The 20,633-nt window shown below is 35.2% G+C and overlaps 1 protein-coding gene across 1 annotated transcript; it reads left to right on the forward strand.

The window, feature by feature from the left end:
- Positions 1-4,152: 4,152 nt before the first annotated feature.
- csnk1db (casein kinase 1, delta b) lies at positions 4,153-20,402 on the forward strand. Its single transcript, NM_213250.1, has 10 exons — positions 4,153-4,600; positions 9,017-9,127; positions 9,280-9,428; positions 9,524-9,752; positions 13,010-13,180; positions 13,264-13,412; positions 15,019-15,187; positions 15,266-15,408; positions 16,578-16,648; positions 18,995-20,402. The coding sequence occupies exons 1-9, from the start codon at positions 4,525-4,527 to the stop codon at positions 16,608-16,610; spliced, it is 1,230 nt and encodes a 409-aa protein (NP_998415.1). The 5' UTR covers positions 4,153-4,524; the 3' UTR covers positions 16,611-16,648; positions 18,995-20,402.
- The last annotated feature ends 231 nt before the right edge of the window (positions 20,403-20,633 follow it).

Here is a 20,633-nt window from a genome sequence, read left to right on the forward strand (position 1 = left end):
TAAACATGTAATAGTATAATAGATCAATTCTGTTTCGTCCGGTCACGGGAGTGTCACAGGGGTGAGAGTTGGAGACTGGACCCCCTAATATCTCTGGGGGCCCATAAAGTCTCTGGGCCCCCAGAGTTACTATATATATATATATATATATATATATATATATATATATATATATATATATATATATATATATATATATATATATATATATACAGCTGAAGTCAGAATTATTAGCCCCCTTTGATTTTTTTTCTTTTTTTAATATTTCCAACAGAGCAAGGAAATTTTTACAATATGTCTGATAATATTTTTTCTTCTGGAGAAAGTCTTATTTGTTTTTATTTCTGCTAGAATAAAAGCAGTTTTTATTTTTTTTAATCCATTTTAAGGTGAAAATGATTAGCCCCTTTAAGCCAATTTTTTTTTTTCGACAGTCTACAGAACAAACCATCGTTATTGTATTGCCTAATTACCCTAACCTGCCTAGTTAACCTAATTATCTTCATACTGAGAATCTGCATGTCAAGGGGGGAAATGTATGCTTCTTAAAAGTTGTTGGTAATCTGATCCAGGCTTTATATGTCCTCTGTTTATAATGCCTGCAAAGTGCTTTTCCTACCAGTCACCTGATTTATCATGACATGAAGCGTGTGGTCAGTTACTGAGAAAAGACCTGATGTTTACGTACATGCTAAAGGAAAATGGCATAAAGAAAAACAGGAACTTGTAAAGAGCTGTTCTAAATTGTATATAAAGAAATGTAAGCAAAGACAAAACCCTTAAGTAAATACAGTTTTAAGCATTTTTTTTTTAAGTGCAATTGTCTGAGTCTGCGCTAATGGAATTGTAGTCAATGTCAGTTTTTTTTTTTTTTTTTTTTTTTGTTAAATAATAAATATATTCAAACTATGTATTACCAGAATGCATAGAAAATTAATAAAAGCTTAACATTTATTGCCATTAAATTAAAAAGCCATGCAGTTTTGGTTTCCCTTTTTTTTGCAAAAAAAAAAAAAAGGTACATGGCATTCACTTTTCATTTCTATGGGAACTATACATATTTCATACGATAGAGGAATTTTCATATCATTCTGGATTTAGGCATTGTCCCATATTTATATTTTAAAATTACAAAGAGGAGCATTGCAGACTTGCAAAATATTTTCTAGTCTAGTCAAAAATGTACAAAAATAACCTGTGCCTTTTTCCAGCCCAACTACTTACTGCTATTCATACATACGACCACTAGATGTCCGCATTAGCAAACATATCTCCAAACAAACAAACGAAAGTCATACAAGAGTTGCAACTTCTGAAGGCAAATATTAGATGGTTAAGCTTTGCTTTTTTCGGTCACTGCATAATTATCCCACTCCAATTTTACAATATCAAGCCTAACTTTAAAACTGTGTTATATGGTAATCATAAAAACTAAGATGTTTTTATTACCTCTGATGCCTGAAAAGAAAATCGTGTTTTTAATAATTAATGTGTATATTTAATATTTTTATTATATTTGTTTTAATATATTGTAATTTTTTCGATTTATTGGAGTTCAGCTGGCAGAGAGTAAAACAAATTACATTTTATATTTAAAAATGGTAATTTTAGTTCTAATAACTAGTTAAAATCTCGTGTTTAGGTATTGATTGGTTTCTGTTTTTCTGAACGGCTCGTTCAGTTACTCTTGGCTCTTGTTGAGCATTGAGCAACACGTGCAAAGACTGTTACGCAATCTGCTGAAAACATTACAGCCATGTGACCGTGTCCTGATTGGTTTCTGCGTGACCGAGCGAACGATCATCCACCAATCAGCAAGCGCGTGGGCGTGTCCAGGGGCCCTGCACACTGCACAGTCCACACACGCTTGAGATGGTACAGGATGTTACTGTTCCACAACTGTCCCACTTCCTCGATTACTACTAAGTATTTACCTCGCCGTGTTTTAGGGCTCGAGACAGAGGCTTGTCCGATCAGTGGACAGTCAGCTCGACACACATAAGAGCAGATGGAGCCCGTCTGTGACGCACTGTGTTAAGTTCTTAAGCCTTCTGTTTTTCCAAAACATTCACGATTTGAAACTGTAGGTCTGCCTTTTGTCTGATGGAAATTTCTTTTTATTATTGACTATTATTGACATGCCCATAAATACTGCATTATTTAATTATTATTCAATATTTGCACAATTAAAATTGCACATATTCATTGCACTACGCTGCACTAATTCATCTTGAATTGTACATGCTCGCTGTATATACACTTTTAATTATGTTCTTATCTATCTGCATAACTCTGTTTATTAATAGCAACCTGTACATATTGTAAATTTATGGAAAATCTCTTCATAGTTAATACAACCTGTATTTAATGCTCATAGTACATCCATCTGAAATATCACCATAGTTTTTCTGTAATTGCACTTTTTAACTTACACAGTGCTCAGCATATATAAGACCCCTCACAAATCTATCTTTTAAACTCATATTTTCTATAGGAAGCTATACAATATTATATTTGTGTATATACATTAGTTTAGTCAGCACTGAAGCCAAATCTGGAGCTTATCTAACAAAATAACTTATAAGGGTCCAAAAACTAGTACAGCCACATTTATATGTTATAAAAAAAATTAAATACAAAATTAAAAAAAGGAAAAATCAAGAGAAGCAAAATATTCAAATATTTAGTTGATATTTTGTTGTTTGTAATTTTATTTGCAATATTTTGCTAGAATCTAATTGTGTTATCTTTCAGTTTCTAAATATGTTAGGTGACTAAAATATTATTTTAATAAATATATCTTTAATAAATCTGTTTTGTTTAAATGCACCAAAATACCTTGCATATATTCACTGAGAAATGGATAAAAATATTCATTTTTAAAATAAAGGGTACTCAATTATGCTGAGCAATGTACCTATTTCCTGCACTTGCTGCTGTTGCACTCCTGGTTAGCCCTAAACTGCATTTCATTGCCCTGTACTGGTACATGTCTAATCACAATAAAGTTGAATCTAATCTAATCTATTATTATTTAACTCATTATAAATACTTTGAAAATAATGTATTGAAAAAAGTTTAAATAATTTCAGAATTTTATCAGACCCTTAGTGTAAAAACTACCTTATGTACAGTTACATTTCTGCAGATTTCACAGTGGTTATTATATATTAAATTATAAGTTTAAAATAAAATTGAGTATTGTTAGGTTAGGTCATTTGTTTGACCCAATTATGTGAAGCCGAATATCTATTTTTTGAATAATACAAATAATTGTATTAATAATTATTTTTATTAGTAGTGGTAGTATTTCATTTGTTTTGAAGAATAAAAAACTTTATGATGTAAGCTGGTGTTTCTCAACCAGCTGGTGGACCACCAACACTGCATGTTTTGGATGTCTCCTTTGTCTGTCACACCCATTACACATCTTTCAGTCTCTGCTAATGAGCCAATGATCTGAATTAGGTGTGTTTGGTTAAGGGGACTAGAAAATTGTGCAAAGTTGGTGGTCCTCCTGGAACGTGGTGTAAGCTGAGTGGAAAGCTAATTAAAATAATTTTAGGTGTTTATTATTGAGTCCAATAATTAAATAGTTTGGAATTTTCTGTTATTATAATTCTGTTTGTTTTTATCTGGTTAATGCCAATAGTACATGTATACACAATATAATGCATATGGTAAATACAAGTTTATAGACTTTGATTTTATTTTATGATTACTTTTTATTATTTTTGTACTGGTATATCGATTTAATGATTTGGACATATTACAACAATATTGTACATGTTAGATAAATTAAATGTGCAAAACTGTCTAATTAGCGTGACAAATCCATGAATGTATTAAAATAAATACCAGTTACTTCACATTTATCACAGTCTTTGGTTTATACCTATACGCGTTCACACAACTCAGCATCATTGTTCTGTACTCACCCATGGTACATTAGTAAATTAGATTTAACTAATGTAAAGATGTCCAAAAATAATGAATTAATTGTTGTTCGAGACAGTTAATGAGACTGACCTAATGAAACTTATCCAGCGTTTCTCCCACGTGACTGTGCCAAGCGAGCGAGGCGTTGCCAATGGGAAGTGACGTCACAGCGCTACGTTCGTGTTCACCACAGGAGATACGAGGCCCGTGACAGCTCCTGCGACGCGGGTCCGCTTGTAAAATCCACCTCCATCTTCACCATCCTTGGGGAAAACGATGACCAAACCTACGGGAGCATAATCTACAGAGTCTAAGCTTTCACCTGATCTAAAAATTGTGACATTTCGGACTTTGAAACGTTAAAAAAGGAATGGTGAAACGTGAACTCCGTCAGAAGAATCCGGATTTTCCTCAGGGATTCGGGGGGGTTGGGGTCGCATAAAGATATTTAGGATTGTAGCAGTTAAATAACGGGTTACATTTGTTTGTGTAAAGTCGAATTTAAGTGCTGACATCGTCTGGTTAAATAGAAATTACCTTGATATTCAATCCAGCGACTCGCTCGGCGGAAACCGATAAACAGCAATGGAGCTACGAGTTGGAAACAGATACAGACTGGGCAGAAAAATTGGAAGTGGATCGTTTGGTGACATTTATTTAGGTACGTATGAACCAAAACACTCATACAAATGTTGTCATAAAACTGTCAATAATACGACACGGCTAATATGCTGTAATGTTTTATATCTATTTACCAGCTGTAACTGTCACAGCCGTATTTCCAAATATTGACCCGTTATAGTTTGTCTAGTATAAACAATCGTGTTTTATAACCCTGACAAGAACGTATTTCAGAGTTTAAGAAGTTTTGGGGTTCATAAACTTAACGTCCATTTGAAAGAAGCTCATATAACGTTAGTGAATGTTTGACACTTCATGGTTTTACATTTGACCGTTATATTATGGTTTTGACATCAAACTTTGATGTGAGAGATATGACACATCACAATAATTGATGTAACGTTACATCGAGTTATTTCACTGGGTGTTCATTTCCAAACGGGACCTCCCTTGTGTGTAAACTCTGAATGAATCTTACCTGTCCACACAGGTTTTACTGAAAACCTGAACCACCCTAAAGGCCAAACCTGACTTGGTGATTCAGCCTCTAATGGATATTCAACCAAGACTGGTCGATGCAGTTGTTATGATCATACTATCAGAGATCTGTAGGATTCATGCTGTCTAGTTGTCTTGATCACAGGGTCATGGTGCATTTAATGAAACCATTTTGACTGATGGATCTTTCATGGAGCAACAGTCAGGAACCTAAAGAACTCTTTATTTACATGCTAAATGGCTTTCATGCTTGAAAGCATCAGTATCACAAAAAATAAAGATAAGATTTAATTAGTTTATATCCCACATTTATGAGTTTTATTTCTCAGTTGTCTTCTATACTTTTGAGAGCACAATAATGACATTATTTTAAACTTCATTTACAGAAGATGATCAATAAATTTTCATTCCGTGTAGAGTTGTCGCGATACCATTAAAATACGTGTTACGATACTATACGTTACCAGCTAGGCATGGGTTGGTATATGATTCTTGACGGTATGATAACCTTGGATATAAATATCAAGGTATTGTTATTACTGCTCTAAAATATGTTCTTTTTGAAATCTCTGGGTAATAAACAAACTTTTTTCCCTTTGTAAACACTATATTTAATTTTTTTTTAAACATTTATAATATTTTAGAGCTGTAAACATGTCAGGCTAAATAATTCAAATGAATCATTAGCTTTAGCTGTCTTCATTAGTTTCAAAAACAGAAAAAAAAATGAAATGTCTTTACAATTTAAAATGACATCTTTGGATATTTTTTCTGCTGAAGATATTGTTGTCCAAAAAAAAACAAGCAAAAAATAAATGTAAATAAAAAATCGTACACGTACCTTATGAATGGTATAACAGAATTTTTTTTTTTTTATCGGTTTTAAAACCTTGACTTTTCCAAAACACAGTATACCTTGAAAATGGTTATTGTCCCATGCCTAATACCAGCTGAAGTATCGGGATACCAAGTGGTATTGTGATTCTCTAAATCATAACTCAATTTATCAAATAAAGAAAATTGACAGAAATACTATATTTTATGTTATAATATGCCCACTTGAATGTAATTAATAATTCCCTTTTATTAGAAAAAGCATTTGCATGTCACTTCACCTAAAATGTATTCATTCTTTTTGTTTATTATGTAGATGACTAACAAAAATACACTAAAATAAAGATACAAATTGTTATACAATTATACAAATTTGTTACAAAAAGAGAATTTTTCCAACCAAATTAGGCCTCATGTAATGGTCAAAAATTGTATCCATGTTTTCTGTATCTTGTATTTTAGATAGACGGTTAATGACGATACTATCGTTTACAAACTACAGTGGCATCCCCAGTATTTTGGAGCCATGGTATCTCCATACTACCATAGTACCGGTAAACCGTGCAACCCTTTAGTGTTATAGTAACAAGCATATTTAGGTCAACAAAAATTTATAGAAGACACTTTTGTTATTTTGTTTTGATATGGACGCATCTTCATCATGTTTATTTTGTATTTATTTAAAGCAAAACCTTCAGCCCTACTGTAAATTTAGGCATTCAAGGAAAACATGCACATTTTAGCCTTATCCTTATTAACATTGTTCATCTTAATTGGGTTGAAACCAATCAACAGAATGTTTACCGATTAAAGTACCTCCAGATGTCAAGCTCAAATGCAATCAGCCTTTGTTTTGACAGTGTTTGCAAAGAGATGTTGATCACCTTAAAGTGTGGTGAGACCTTTATCCCAAAGCTTTTCAGCATAGGTGGGATTGTTTCAGTCTGTAAGTGTATGAGAACAGGGCTTGGGGAGTGTGTTGAGACTGTAAAACTCCATCTGCTCATTTATTTCGTAACTGCACCCACGCGTCGGTACGTCAATATAATTGAATCTTTTCAAATAATACATGAACGTCAGAAGTGTTGTTGAGGCAGTGCTAAACGAAGATCTTCACCACATGACTCAAATCATCTGTGAAATGCTATCAAATCATCTGCTATTAGATGTTTAGAAGACCAAACCCAACCTGATTGGACTTGTTACGTCATGTTACAGCATTTAGAACTGATCAAACAGTCAGTGTAAAACGCAATCTGCTTCTACCTCTCCCTTTTTTCTGGGATTCCGTTACATTTGCATCACTTGGCATCATAGGAGGCCTCAGGTGTGTGAATCATCCAGGACTGTTCCACTCCTTTTCACTTCTGGTTTCTTTCCATCAGCTTTTATGTAACCTCATAGCGTTTGGTTTGGCTTTATGATGTGATGTTGCATGTAGATCGGATGCCAGATCTGTCACTACTCTTTATTTTTCACCACCAAAAATAGAGATCTCATTTTGTTATCTTGTTTTGTTGGCTGCAATTTGCATTTAAGAACACCTTATCAGCAGTTTCTATCCACTTTCATATTTATGTTTAACTATTGGAAAGTCAATTTTTTCTTTTCTGTTTTTATTAGCTCTTGCATAACATATTATTAAGGCTGTAAAGCTGATCTGAAGCCAGAGCAGAACCATGTTGTTTACATTGTTCGTTGACAGAGACGGGTTTGTTCCTGCTCCTCATTTGAATGTTTCTCTCATTTGATGTAAATGTTGTCATGTGGTGCTGCTGATTGTTTGTACTCTATATGTGTCTGGCGTGCTGATTAAGTTGTGTGTAGACATGGGTTTCTTTGATAACAACCAAACAGAAGATTAAACTGTTGGTTGTTTTTCAACCAGAAACAGAAACCAGCCGAAAGAATCTTTCAGTTTCTGTTCAAGCAGACGTGGGTAGCCATTTCCGTTTCAAATTGGTCTTTCCTTATGTCCATTAAACAATAAATATGATATTTTGATTAGTCCACTGTGTGCTTTTTCAATTTTTTTTATTATTTTAACATATTTCGATTGTGATTTGATTTGCAAATTGCAATTTCATTTTGTAGTCAAGCTTCAGCTCAATAATATTAAAAGATTTTAACTTTTAATTTATTCAACATTTATTCAGATTTGTTTTTTAATATTCAGAAATTGAACTCATTTTTCTCTAGAGCAACCAGTAAACGCACATAAAATGACTTCACTTTAGCTCAAATTAGGGAGATAATGTGGCTCATTATACAAACAAAAAATAATAATTATAAAAATACAGAACACTCAGCAAACTAGCATGGCTGATAAGAGGCAAATTGAAAAGTTCTGATTGGGCAGAACAAAAGTGTTCTCACCCAGCTAGCTAGTAAGACTTTCACACACAGACATCAGTCACAATTTGATTGTGATTATTTGCACAGCCCTAATGGGTGAAATATATATATATATATAGCATAACCAAAAAGGACTGAGGTCATGTGCTGTGCGATAAGTCAATATATTGATTATTGTGACTGGCCTACCATATTACAATTAATACGTGTTTAATAGCACAATATGTATATTATAATATTTAAAATAAATTAAATAAAATATATTTTGATGGTTTCTAGGGACATTTCTGAGTGTATCTGATCATGTCTTCATCTAATGTAACTGAAATAGCCTGGTGTTGATATGCATGTCCTCATGTAGTAAGATCACAGACGCTGAAAACATCATAAGTATTACACATTTTTGAGTATGTGTTGTTGAAAAATGTTCACACATTTTAGCATAAATACTGTTTTTACGACTGATACTGGCTCAAATTTTGACCATGTTTTATGCATGTCAAAATAGCTAGGAAGGCTTGTCCCATGTGCAGTCATAAGGTGTAGAAGAACCCAAGGATCACTGCATAATTAATTTTTCCAAAAGTAAAACTTATTTCTGCAAGGATGCATTAAGGATGATCAAACTTACAGTAGTGCATGAAAGTATTCAGTCAATTAATCATGATCTGCAGTCATGTCAGTTTGTTGGACATTCTGTGTGCTGTGTTCTGACCCCATTCACTGTTTTAATGGCTCTGTTCCTTCTCTGTTTCTCGCTCTGCCCCAGGCACAGACATTTCAGTTGGAGAGGAAGTGGCCATCAAACTGGAATGTGTGAAGACAAAGCATCCACAGCTCCATATCGAGAGCAAGATTTACAAGATGATGCAGGGTGGAGGTAATGAGAAACGGGGCCTTGTTTCATCAGTAAATTAAATCTTTGGAAGCTCAATAAATCAGTGTAATCAGTAAAATGTTTCATACATGCCAGTAAGCATGTACATGCTTTTCAGGTTGTATACTTAGATGTTTGTGTGTTTTCCTTTGCAGTTGGCATCCCTACCATAAAGTGGTGTGGTGCAGAAGGAGATTATAACGTGATGGTGATGGAGTTGCTCGGCCCCAGTCTGGAGGATCTCTTCAATTTCTGCTCCAGAAAATTCAGCCTGAAAACTGTCCTCCTGTTGGCCGATCAGATGGTATGAGTCAAAATAAAGAATTATTTAGCCTTCAGTACACTGGGTTTGGTTTTATAATCCTCTTTTTGTTTTTTATATAACCTTGCATACATTAGATTAGCCGCATAGAGTACATCCACTCCAAGAACTTCATTCACAGAGACGTGAAGCCTGATAACTTTCTGATGGGCTTGGGAAAGAAAGGCAACCTTGTCTACATAATTGACTTCGGTTTGGCAAAGAAATACCGTGATGCCCGAACACACCAGCACATTCCCTATCGTGAGAACAAGAACCTCACAGGCACTGCGCGCTATGCATCCATCAACACACATCTTGGCATTGGTAAGAACACAGTCTTCCTAAAGAGCTTGTTAATTTGACTGCTTTGTGTGTCTATATATGAGGTGTTTAGATGCAAAAACCTCTAAATGCTGTCAAAAGTTCCTCTAAAATAAGCATTTTTATCAGGCTCATGTGTGTATATTCAGTCTTCAGACTTTTATGTCAAAGAATAAGTCCTTTTTCTGGTCTTTAAAGTGAAATATCTCGACACAAAGAAAGAAGGCTGAGAAAAATTTAAATTTTTATGGAAATTTCAGGTGGCACTTAGAGGTTTTTGTATTAGAACTCTTTGTATGTATAGTTTAAAGAGATGTCAGGGGTCGGCAACCCAAAATGTTGAAAGAGCCATATTGGACCAAAAAAAACAAAAACAAATATGTCTGGAGCCGCAAAAAATTAAAAGCTTTATATAAGCCTTATAATGATGGCAACACATGCTGTATGTATTTATATTAGCTATATTAGCATACTATAAAAATGACTTCGTTGGCTACAAATACATACTGAGCCTTCATGGTTAAATGTTCATTTCCCTGCAGTGCATCCTGTAGAGAATGACGCGCCACGTGACTACTCTGTTGTACGATGCCGTCTCAAGTTTAACTTAATTACAGTATATTAATGAATTATGTTTAATGTTCAAGTTTAACTTCACTACAATATTAATGAATTGTTTAATGATCAAGTTTAACTTCATTACAATATTAATGAAATATGTTTAATGTTCAAGTTTAACTTCATTACAATATTAATGAATTATGTTTAATGATCAAGTTTAACTTCATTACAATATTAATGAATTATGTTTAATGATCAAGTTTAACTTCATTACAATATTAATGAATTATGTTTAATGATCAAGTTTAACTTCATTACAATATTAATGAATTATGTTTAATGATCAAGTTTAACTTCATTACAATATTAATGAATTATGTTTAATGATCAAGTTTAACTTCATTACAATATTAATGAATTATGTTTAATGTTCAAGTTTAACTTCATTACAATATTACTGCATTATGTTTAATGTTCAAGTTTAACTTCATTACAATATTATTGCATTATGTTTTGCTTTGATGAAATTAAAGAAATGCAATAAAGAAATCAGATTTTTTAATGTTTTTTTTTTTTATTTTGAGGATTCAAAAAAACAACATCAAAATGAACGTGCACAACGTGCCCCTTATCTGGGCAACAAACAGCCTGCCATTTCCATTTCAAGATCAGCTCGAGTCATTCCTGGGAATGTGTTCAACAAGGAAGGGTCAATCTCCAGGGGTGTGTGTCAAGGAAAGACAGTCTTGTTTTTTCCTTTCGCAACTCGCAAAATCTGCTCCCAAATGCAGTTTGCATATCAACGATCGCACCTTGTAAATAATCACCGTTGAGTGAGTGATCGGGATAGGCTTCTTTGAATTCTCTCAGTGAGGGAAAATGAGAAAGCGTGCCCCGCTGTACATCTTTGGCAAAGACAGCTTGCGCTACATGGCGCATCACACAGCCGCCGGTTTGTTTACAACAGCTACCTGCCTGGCATCCCGCCCTGCTGATAGAAACGTGTGTCGCAGGCTATGACGCAAATCTTCGTTGACAGAAATGTTGAAATTAAATATTCTACACACTTTTACAGCATTGGAAAACGTTAAGATTGTTTGTCCTCCTATAGAAACCATATTAAAACAAAAAATATATTTACCTCCCTCATCGTTTTCCATTTTCAAACATTTTTTGAAAAAGTTCCAGGGAGCCACTAGGGCAGCGCTAAAGAGCCGCATGCCCTAGTGAGGGTTGCCGACCCCTGGGCTATGTCAACAACAATACTCATTTTAGGACTCGAGATTAACCTTTTTGCTTGGTAGCACTGCTGCTTCTAACTTTAATTTAGGCACACCAGTCGACAGCATTGTGATGAGTAAATGAATGCTTTAATAGAACATCTTGTGATTAAAATGTGTAGATTTTGTGGCAAATGCTGTTACCTGCGAACTCCGTCCTACAGACTTTATGGTGAATGGCTTTAGTCATTTTCATAGTGGACTTTTACCCACTGGAAGTCTTTTATCCACTCTTCAAAAAGTGTAAATGGTGAATTAACATTCACCACATGATCACTAATAGGATGTGACATTATTTGTAACTTTAGATGGTTTCTAAAACAAAAACTGTCAGTGTTATTTTCATTCTCCCATATTCAGACCTTCACATTTTTGTGAATAGCTCCCTGTCATCAGAAGGAAGGCATTGACTCTGATTGACAGCTGATATTAGCCAATCCGTTCACATTCAGTTCAAGAGCAGTGAGCCAATAAGAAGAGCTTGATGTGAATGGTTTCAAACCATTCCTGAGTGCTGCGTTTTAGGTGCAAAGATGCATTCTGCGTGAATGTCTCCTGAATCTGTGCATGCAGTGAACATTTTGCAGTGAAAACTGGTTGCATGGCAGCAATTGTATGCACTCTCACAAATGCTCCCAAATTTATTTTGAGGTCACATAGATAAAATTTCGGGTGCATATGTGTTTAAAATGGTTGCAATTTTGAGCCTCACATTTAGTCTGTAGGTTTTTAAAATATGATAATAAGGATGTAAAGTGTGCCAAAAATTACTACCCAAAACCAATACACCACCAGACACCTGACCTGTCGACAGAATTTCATGCTGATTATTAGGCTGAACCAAAAAATAAAAATATATTTTATTTTCTCTCCCTAAAATGATTCCAAACCTTTGTGAATTCCTTGATTTTGTTGACCACTAAAAAGATATTTTGATTAAATACCTGAAAACCATTAATTATTGTCTTCCATAGTAGTAAAACCAAATATTATGGAATTAAATGGTTACAGGTTTTGAGCATTCTTCAAATTATAACAAAAGAATCTGTTAAACCAGTAGAGAATGTGTAAATGATGACAGAATTTAAAATTTTTTGATGTATTTTCCTTTAACTTTTTATTACCAGGAACAAGTCTTTACTCTTCACTAAACCACTGGCACCATCAAGGCACTTTGCCTCACTTGCTGAATATTTCTTTCTTTTTAAACCCTAGAGAAGATTGTGCGTAAAAATCACTGCTCTGTATGACATCGGTGTGCACTCATGCTCAAGAGGATGCATGTATATTTTTAGCATTTCCCAGAAGAGTTTGTGCATGCATGCATCGATGCTAGTCCTTGTTCATGAATCACTGTACAGTAGCATTTCATCTTTGCATGCTCCACACTTCTAATTGTTTGCTCTTATATTTTTACAGAGCAATCTCGGAGAGATGACCTGGAGTCTCTTGGTTATGTGCTGATGTACTTCAACTTGGGCTCACTGCCTTGGCAGGGACTGAAAGCCGCCACCAAGAGACAGAAGTATGAGCGTATCAGTGAAAAGAAAATGTCCACTCCCATTGAAGTTCTCTGCAAGGGCTACCCATGTATGTTTAAATCTGTGTTGCGTATGTTGAAATTTGTTTGTGCTTGAAAATGGTGCCTAAAAGCTTCGATATGCATCCCACAGCTGAATTTGCCACATACCTCAACTTCTGCCGGTCACTGCGATTTGATGATAAGCCAGACTACTCGTATTTGAGGCAGCTCTTCAGGAATCTGTTCCACAGACAGGGCTTTTCCTATGACTACGTGTTTGATTGGAACATGCTCAAATTTGTAAGTACATGTTTGGATGATCTTCATACTTTAGAGTGTGATCATTTTGTATTAGGGTTGCATACTTGTGTTTGGTTTATTAGAATGTATCAATGAGCAGCGCTTAATTGGGTGTGTTTTGCTTGTGCAGATAGTAGATGGATTTCTGAGTTTTTAAATATTAGAGAATATTTATGATAGTCACTCTTTAAATAACTTATAAAATTACCATGTGTTAAAACCGTAATTCAGAAGTCGATGTGATCAGCCAAGTTCAAATATAAGTTTATATTCTAATGCATCTGTGTCTGCAAAAATATTTAATCATTAATTATTAATACAGACATGTAATTATAGAATTTCTGTCCATTTTGGAAATTTTTTTGTTTTCTTGATGGGGTGTAACGGATCACAACACGGTTTGTAACACACAACCCACGGATTAATCCATTTTTTAACCCACTAGATTAATCCTAAATTTGTAACAATCACAGAGAGATGGCCTCTCGCATCATTCAAAGCACTTGTATGAAAGCATTTAGGCCTTCCTGTAAAGTATAATGATGACAAAAGAAGTTGTGGTTATTCGGGATGTGGGGGGGGGGGGGGGTGGTGAGTTATTAAAGGTGTTTTCTGTCACTACCTGTTTAGCCTGCATTTATGCTTTCAGTTTAAGCTGCACGATTAATCATAAAAAAAATCTGGATCTCAACACCCACGCAACATTATTATAAATGATGGGGATTTGCATATGTTTATTAATCCTTCAAATCGCTTCATTCAAATTTGTGTTTGAAAAAACACAAAAATCAAGAAAGAGATTCAGTTTTTAGTCTTTTGAGTTTGTTATGAAGTTACAAACAGTCAAATAACACAGAAGTACTAGGAGAACAGTTTATAGTTAAGATAAAACCACTGATGTTTATGGTAAGAATTACAATCACCATCATGTGCTCAAATGAAAGTTGTAGGCAGCAATTACATTATTTAACAAATAGGTGGCGACAACTAGACATAAAAAATATGCCATTGAATAATTCTGTGAAAATGAGACATCTAGCAATGAAACAAAGTTTTGAGTGAACAACTGAATCGTTTATTGAAAATGAGACTAAAAGTAATTATGAGTTGTTATAATTATAATCTTAGATTTCTACATTTAACATTATCAGCAACAGTAGTAGTAACAGCGAATTTTTCACAGTAATGAATATTTTACAATAAAATTTTATTCAGCTGATTATTTCTTAATTTTTTTATGAAACCAACCGTTTCTTGCAGTGCTGTTTATGTAATAAAAGCAAATGACATTTGTCTTCTCTTTTTGACTGATCTGAAAGATGGTTCGATCTGTGACTAAAAACATAATGTGATCCAAACCATGAGATTTGTTATCCGTTACACCACTAGTCACTTGTGCTGGCAAACCGTGCAGTTATTTATTTGATCAAAAAAGTAAACTATTACTGGACATTTTAAATATATATTGGGATGTTTTTTCGTCTTGTGATGGCAAACTTGTATTTTTAGCATCAAGTAAATTTTCTGTCACATGATGATACTTACTATGAAGAAACTGTTTGGTTTCATTTTTTTTTTATTTTTCATTTAATTTACCATTTGTCAGGGCGCTAACCGTACAGCAGAGGAAGCAGATCGTGAGAGGAGAGAGCGGGATGAGCGAATGAGGCACAGCAGGAATCCTGCTGCTCGAGGGATCCCAGCAGCATCAGGCAGACCCCGGCCTACACAGGACGGTGCTCCACCCACCCCACTCACACCCACCTCTCACACAGGTAAACATTCTGTCCAGCTGCTCTCTTCCTACGTACTTGAAATACTGATATAAGTAGTCCTCTTTTCCTTTTTTACAGCAAACACATCCTCACCGAGACCAGTCACTGGGATGGAGCGTGAACGCAAGGTCAGCATGCGGCTTCATCGTGGCGCCCCAGTAAACGTGTCATCCTCAGACCTGACGGGGCGACAAGACACTTCCCGCATGTCCACATCACAGGTATAAACCATTGCTCATAATGCTGTTTTGGTTTTTTTTGTTAAACAATTTTTTTCCTGAATTTGTGTTTCTCGGTTTAATAATAATAAAAAATTTTTTTTTAAAGGATTCTGTTTTTTCCATGTTTTCGACTCCATTTTAATATTTAAAACAGTTATTAGTAGTCAACAAGCTTGTCTATTTATTTTAAATAATAAAACTTATTCAATGTAACAACAATTTGAGCAATTTAACTAAATAATCATAAATTGTTTTATCAGGTTAAACTAAACATTATTTTAATGGGTTGTCCTTGAGATAATGAGTTTCCATGTGTACATGATAAAGATTTTCACGTAAACGGTCAAGTGCCAGCTTTGGAAATAAAGTTTGTGTGTGTATGTTCTCAAAATAGATCAGATACATGCATAGATAAATACATTAGATTGTGTGCAGTAAAGCAAACCGTGTCATTCATTCACGAATACATGCAGAAAAGGCAGACCCATTATTTAAGTCTTTAGATTTGAAAATCTCAGACAGCAGTCCATTTTGCAGTTTGATGAACTCTACAGCACTATTTATGATCTAGACATTCCAGTTTAAATAACTAGGTTTTTAAAAAGAACTGTGTGTCTGTGTTTTCTGCATCACAGACATCATACGGCCCTAATAATGGCCTTCAGCAGAGCAGTCAAATCCTTAATAAATCTTATTAGAAAAGCTGCTAGTCTTGTTTCTGGATGAGCTGCTTTGATGTTTGTTTTACTGATAAGAGATTCTGCCAGAGCCAATTGTATATTGCATGTTGCCTCTGAATGACTACATGCACAGGTCTTGTATCCAAACTTAAAAAATATTTCTTTAAATAAATAAATATGATATGAAATATCTTTGATTGATTTGCAATAATTGATCTTTTAATTCTCACGATGGCTACACTTTCTGATGCGTCACGTTAAGCTTACGTTTAATCTGCTTATTAGCTAAACTGGAAACCAATTTGTGGGATGCTGTTGAAATTTAAATGCTAAAATCTGTTTTTTTGTTTTTGGAAAAGTCTTTGAGTTTGTATTTTTCAATATGTCAGACATTATGATTATGGGTTGGTGTGAGTAGTGTGTTAGTGCAAAAATGGTTTTGTTGTGGAAGACTGTAATGTTCTCTCTTTCCTTCTCCCTTTACCCCAGAATAGCATTCCTTTCGATCACCACGGCAAGTAGATGCTCCTCACATTCTTGTGTGAAGGCAGGTGTACCAGGTGAGTTTAATTAGCTTTTTTTTAATTAACTTTTTTTTATGTGAATCTTATGCAAACAATCATACATACCAATGATGGGAGCTACTTTGTAGGGATGCCGAAAATGAAAATTCTGGATACACTTGGCTAAAAACTGACACCAAAAATGCTCATTGTAATGTTTATTTTATTAAACAATAAAAAGTTATTGTGTGAGACTTTATATATTTTACTCAGTAACTTTAATTATGCTGATTAAAAAACACACACAAGCCAATATAATAATCACATTTTATTGACAGTGAAGTTGTATTTATTTTATTTGGAGTCATTTTACCAGTGTTGCCATGACAGTACAAAGTGATATTGCCAGCAGCAGGAAATAGTATATTATATAGAAACCTCCTGTTGGTGCATTATTTGAAGGGACTTCAGTGAGCATGTTTATATATGGGAACATTTGCTATTTTGAATTTTGAGCACAGATGCGCACACAAGCTATTTGACAGTGCTCTCCACTGTTCTTGCATTTTGGTTGGCAGATTGAAATAAATGGGTTTAACTGCATTAAAGTAAAATCAGCGCACTGAAAAAGGAGCCTCTTTTTTTTTTTTTTTTTTTGGCTCATTTTGTTTTGTATTTTAGGTTTTCTCCTTCAGTAGAAAACCGATTCGATGCAATCCTACTATTTTCTCCTAAATAAAAAACAAATCTAGTAGATATGACTAACATTTAAAACATACAAAAGCAACCTTTAGAGCAGGGATGCCTTAACTTTTTCTTTTGAAGGGCCAAAAACTAAGTTTGATTGAGGCTAGTGGGCTGAAGGTAAATATAGTTACTTTTACATTTTATAATAAGCTTGTTTCAGTAAAAACAGAATTACACTAGTGTTTGCCTTAATTTGCTTGCCAATAACTTGCTTGCCAATAACTTGCGCCTCCGAAGGCAATCCTGACACGAAGTGACGTGCGGGGGCGTTTGAAGGTGTCAGACGCAGAGCACAGACGCTCTTGATTCTGGAGGTCATTAATAATATAATAACACTAATACTTAAACGGTAAGACGTTTTAGAATGACCAAAACAACATTTTAGATAGTTTACTGTGTGCTCAGCCTGCTGGTATGTCCATTCACACACATTTTTATTTATTATTTTTATCTCTTATATCAAAATCACATGACCTTTTTTAAATCCGCATACTGAAATTTGTGCGCTTAAAAATGTTTCCAACGTAGTTTATGCACATCTTCTTATCCAATATTAAGTGTATCCTACTCAGTTATTCACATATGTTTTTTATGCACATTTTAAAAATATATGTGCATCTTGGCGTGACCGTCAACTGATTTTTATGCGCAAATGCTAAATGCACATAAAAATATGTGAATAGAAACATAGCTGGTGATAGAGCCAGTTCAGTGGATGGGGATGATTGGGAGGCCATGATGGGTAAGGGCAGTTGGAGGGAATTTGGCCAGGACACTGGGGTTACACCCCTATTCTTTACGAAAAATGCCATGGGATTTTTAATAACCACAGAGAGTCAGGACCTCGGATTAAAAGTCTTAAAACTTTTTTAAAAAAACGCACCAACTAACAGTAATGAGGGCCCTACATTTTACTGGGGCATGCCCCCTGCTGGCCTCACTAACACCACTTTCAACAGCAACCCAGTTTTCTTTTGTGGTGTCCTATCCAGATACTGACCAGGCTCAGCCCTGCTTAGCTTCAGTGAGTAACCGGTCTTGGGCTGCAGGGTCCCAATCAGTCGGATCAGTCGAGTGACAGTATTTACGTTTAAAAATACGATTTATTTAATTGAAACATTTAATTTCAGTTTGCTTTTTTGTAGCTCAGCTACAAAACACAAAAAATGTTACGTCGAATGAGAAATGACAAGCTCTGTGTTAAAGGCATTCACTTCAGCCCTCTCCATCATTTTTACTGTCCCTTCAGATGGGTTGGTGGGCCAAATTAAAGGTTACATTGGGCCAACTTTGGCCTGCTGGCCCTACTTTGGGCATCTCTGCTTTAGAGCAATGGAAAGGATTCATGTATTTTAAAGATACTTTGTGGAATGGCAAAAAACTTTACAAGTTAAATAAGCATTTAAATGTAAATGTCATTTATTCCTTCAAGTTTTTTTCTCAAGTTGTCCGTCTATTTCAATGTCAGAAATTCTGTATAAAACCATGTTAGTTTAATGGTGATGAATGCTTTAAAATCGTATGGCTGCTTGTTAGTGAGCAATGATGGGTAATCCATTAACTAGTGTCAACAAATGATACCTTATCCTCAAGTATTACCAGACTCTAATGGCAGTCATCATTTACTGTGTCCCTTTTTCTCATTGCTGTTCACAGATTGTCTCCATGTCCCAGAAGCCTCCACTTTGCAATATGGAGCATGATGGATGGGCAACCTTACTACACACGGCTGACTGACAGCTCTTCATCATCAGCTATAGATAGAGCCGTCAGTCTCTCTTCTATCGACCAAACCAAAATGGTGTAGAACCAACCTGACCTCTTTTTGCTTACAGGCTCTCTCTTCTTCTACTTCTCTCTAATACGTTCTCATATTTTCTCTCCTTCGCTCTTTAAATGTTCTCATGGACCATGAGAGCTACGGCCTGTTGTGAAATCACACCAGTGAGCTGAGCGATCAGATCCTGGATCAGCCAGCCATTTCACATTCATTCTCTGCATCTTTTCTTCACATTCAGCTCTGCACAACTTTTCTCTGGTTCTCTCGAGGCTAACGTTTCGTCTGTGTGGTTTAAATGGGTCGTTTATTTTGTTTCTTTGTATACTGAATTTTCTTTTTGTATTTTAACCTGGGCAACAGACGAGTCTGTTTGGTGACGTTGGTTTGGGTTCACTCCAATTTTTTTTAATTATAATTATTTACTCTGTATTTATTTTTTAATGTACGTTTTAATAGTAGCTGATGAGGTTCCTTTCTGATGGTGAAGCTGGTGGTGTAAAGTGGACGAACCACAAAGGGGCCAAACTCTCAGCACACATCTCTCATAGCAAACTGACTGGTTTCCACTCGTTCGTCTGCTATATTGATCTCTCTAACTGTACAATACTGCCCCCCACCCCCATTCTTGTGTGTCCTTCTGTTTCCAAGCTGTGAAATAACTGTAAAATATTTGTGTAAATGTTTCCACACAACTCTTTAGAAGGACTGAAATGACCGCAGATGGTTTGAAGCTGACAGCAGTTACTTTTTTTAATCCACTCTTTCACGAAGCCACAACAATGAAGTGCCAGACTTTGGGGTTTTCGTGCATTCTGAACATGAACTTTGACTCTTGAGGAAGCTTTTATTTTATATCTTTTGGATCATTGGACTGAATCATGGTTAGACCTGCTACGTAATGATTGGTAGAGGACGTTTGTGTTCTGGCGGCTTTGGGAAGTGATTTTGTTGGTGATTGTGTTTGTGAAGGATGAAAAGGAATCAAAGTCTTGCTCTGATGTTCATGGATTTTCCCCGTTTCTGAAATATTCCAGCACTGATGTGGCTTTTCTAATGCACCTTGAAAGCTGGTCTGGTCATCTCGTTCCCTCGTCATCTGTAAAGGGGACTTTGGCGACTTCCTGGGTAATATTTTCATCTGATTCTCCCTCATTTTGAAGCCCACGGCTGTTTTGGGCTCCACACATTTTTGTGGAAGTCATGCCAATTTGTCAGTCCTGTAAGAATTTGTATTACCACCGTATTTGTGTATTTTAAACAGTGTAAATAAATGAATTACTTGTATTTGTTTGGGGATTTTTTTTTCTAAACACCGCTATAAAACAAAATTGACCTTTTTTTTCCTGTTTAATTCATTGAATTATTCATTCATTTTCATCTGCTTTTCTGGGACCGGTCGTGGGGGCAGTAGTCTAAGGAGACATCCCCAGACTTCCCTCTTCTCAGACACTTGCTTTAGTTCCTCTGGGGGGATCCCGAGACGTTCCCAGGCCAGCGGAGAGACATAGGGTGTAC

This window comes from Danio rerio, chromosome 12, assembly GCF_049306965.1.
Source record: "Danio rerio strain Tuebingen ecotype United States chromosome 12, GRCz12tu, whole genome shotgun sequence".
In the NCBI taxonomy this organism is placed as follows: Eukaryota; Metazoa; Chordata; class Actinopteri; order Cypriniformes; family Danionidae; genus Danio; species Danio rerio.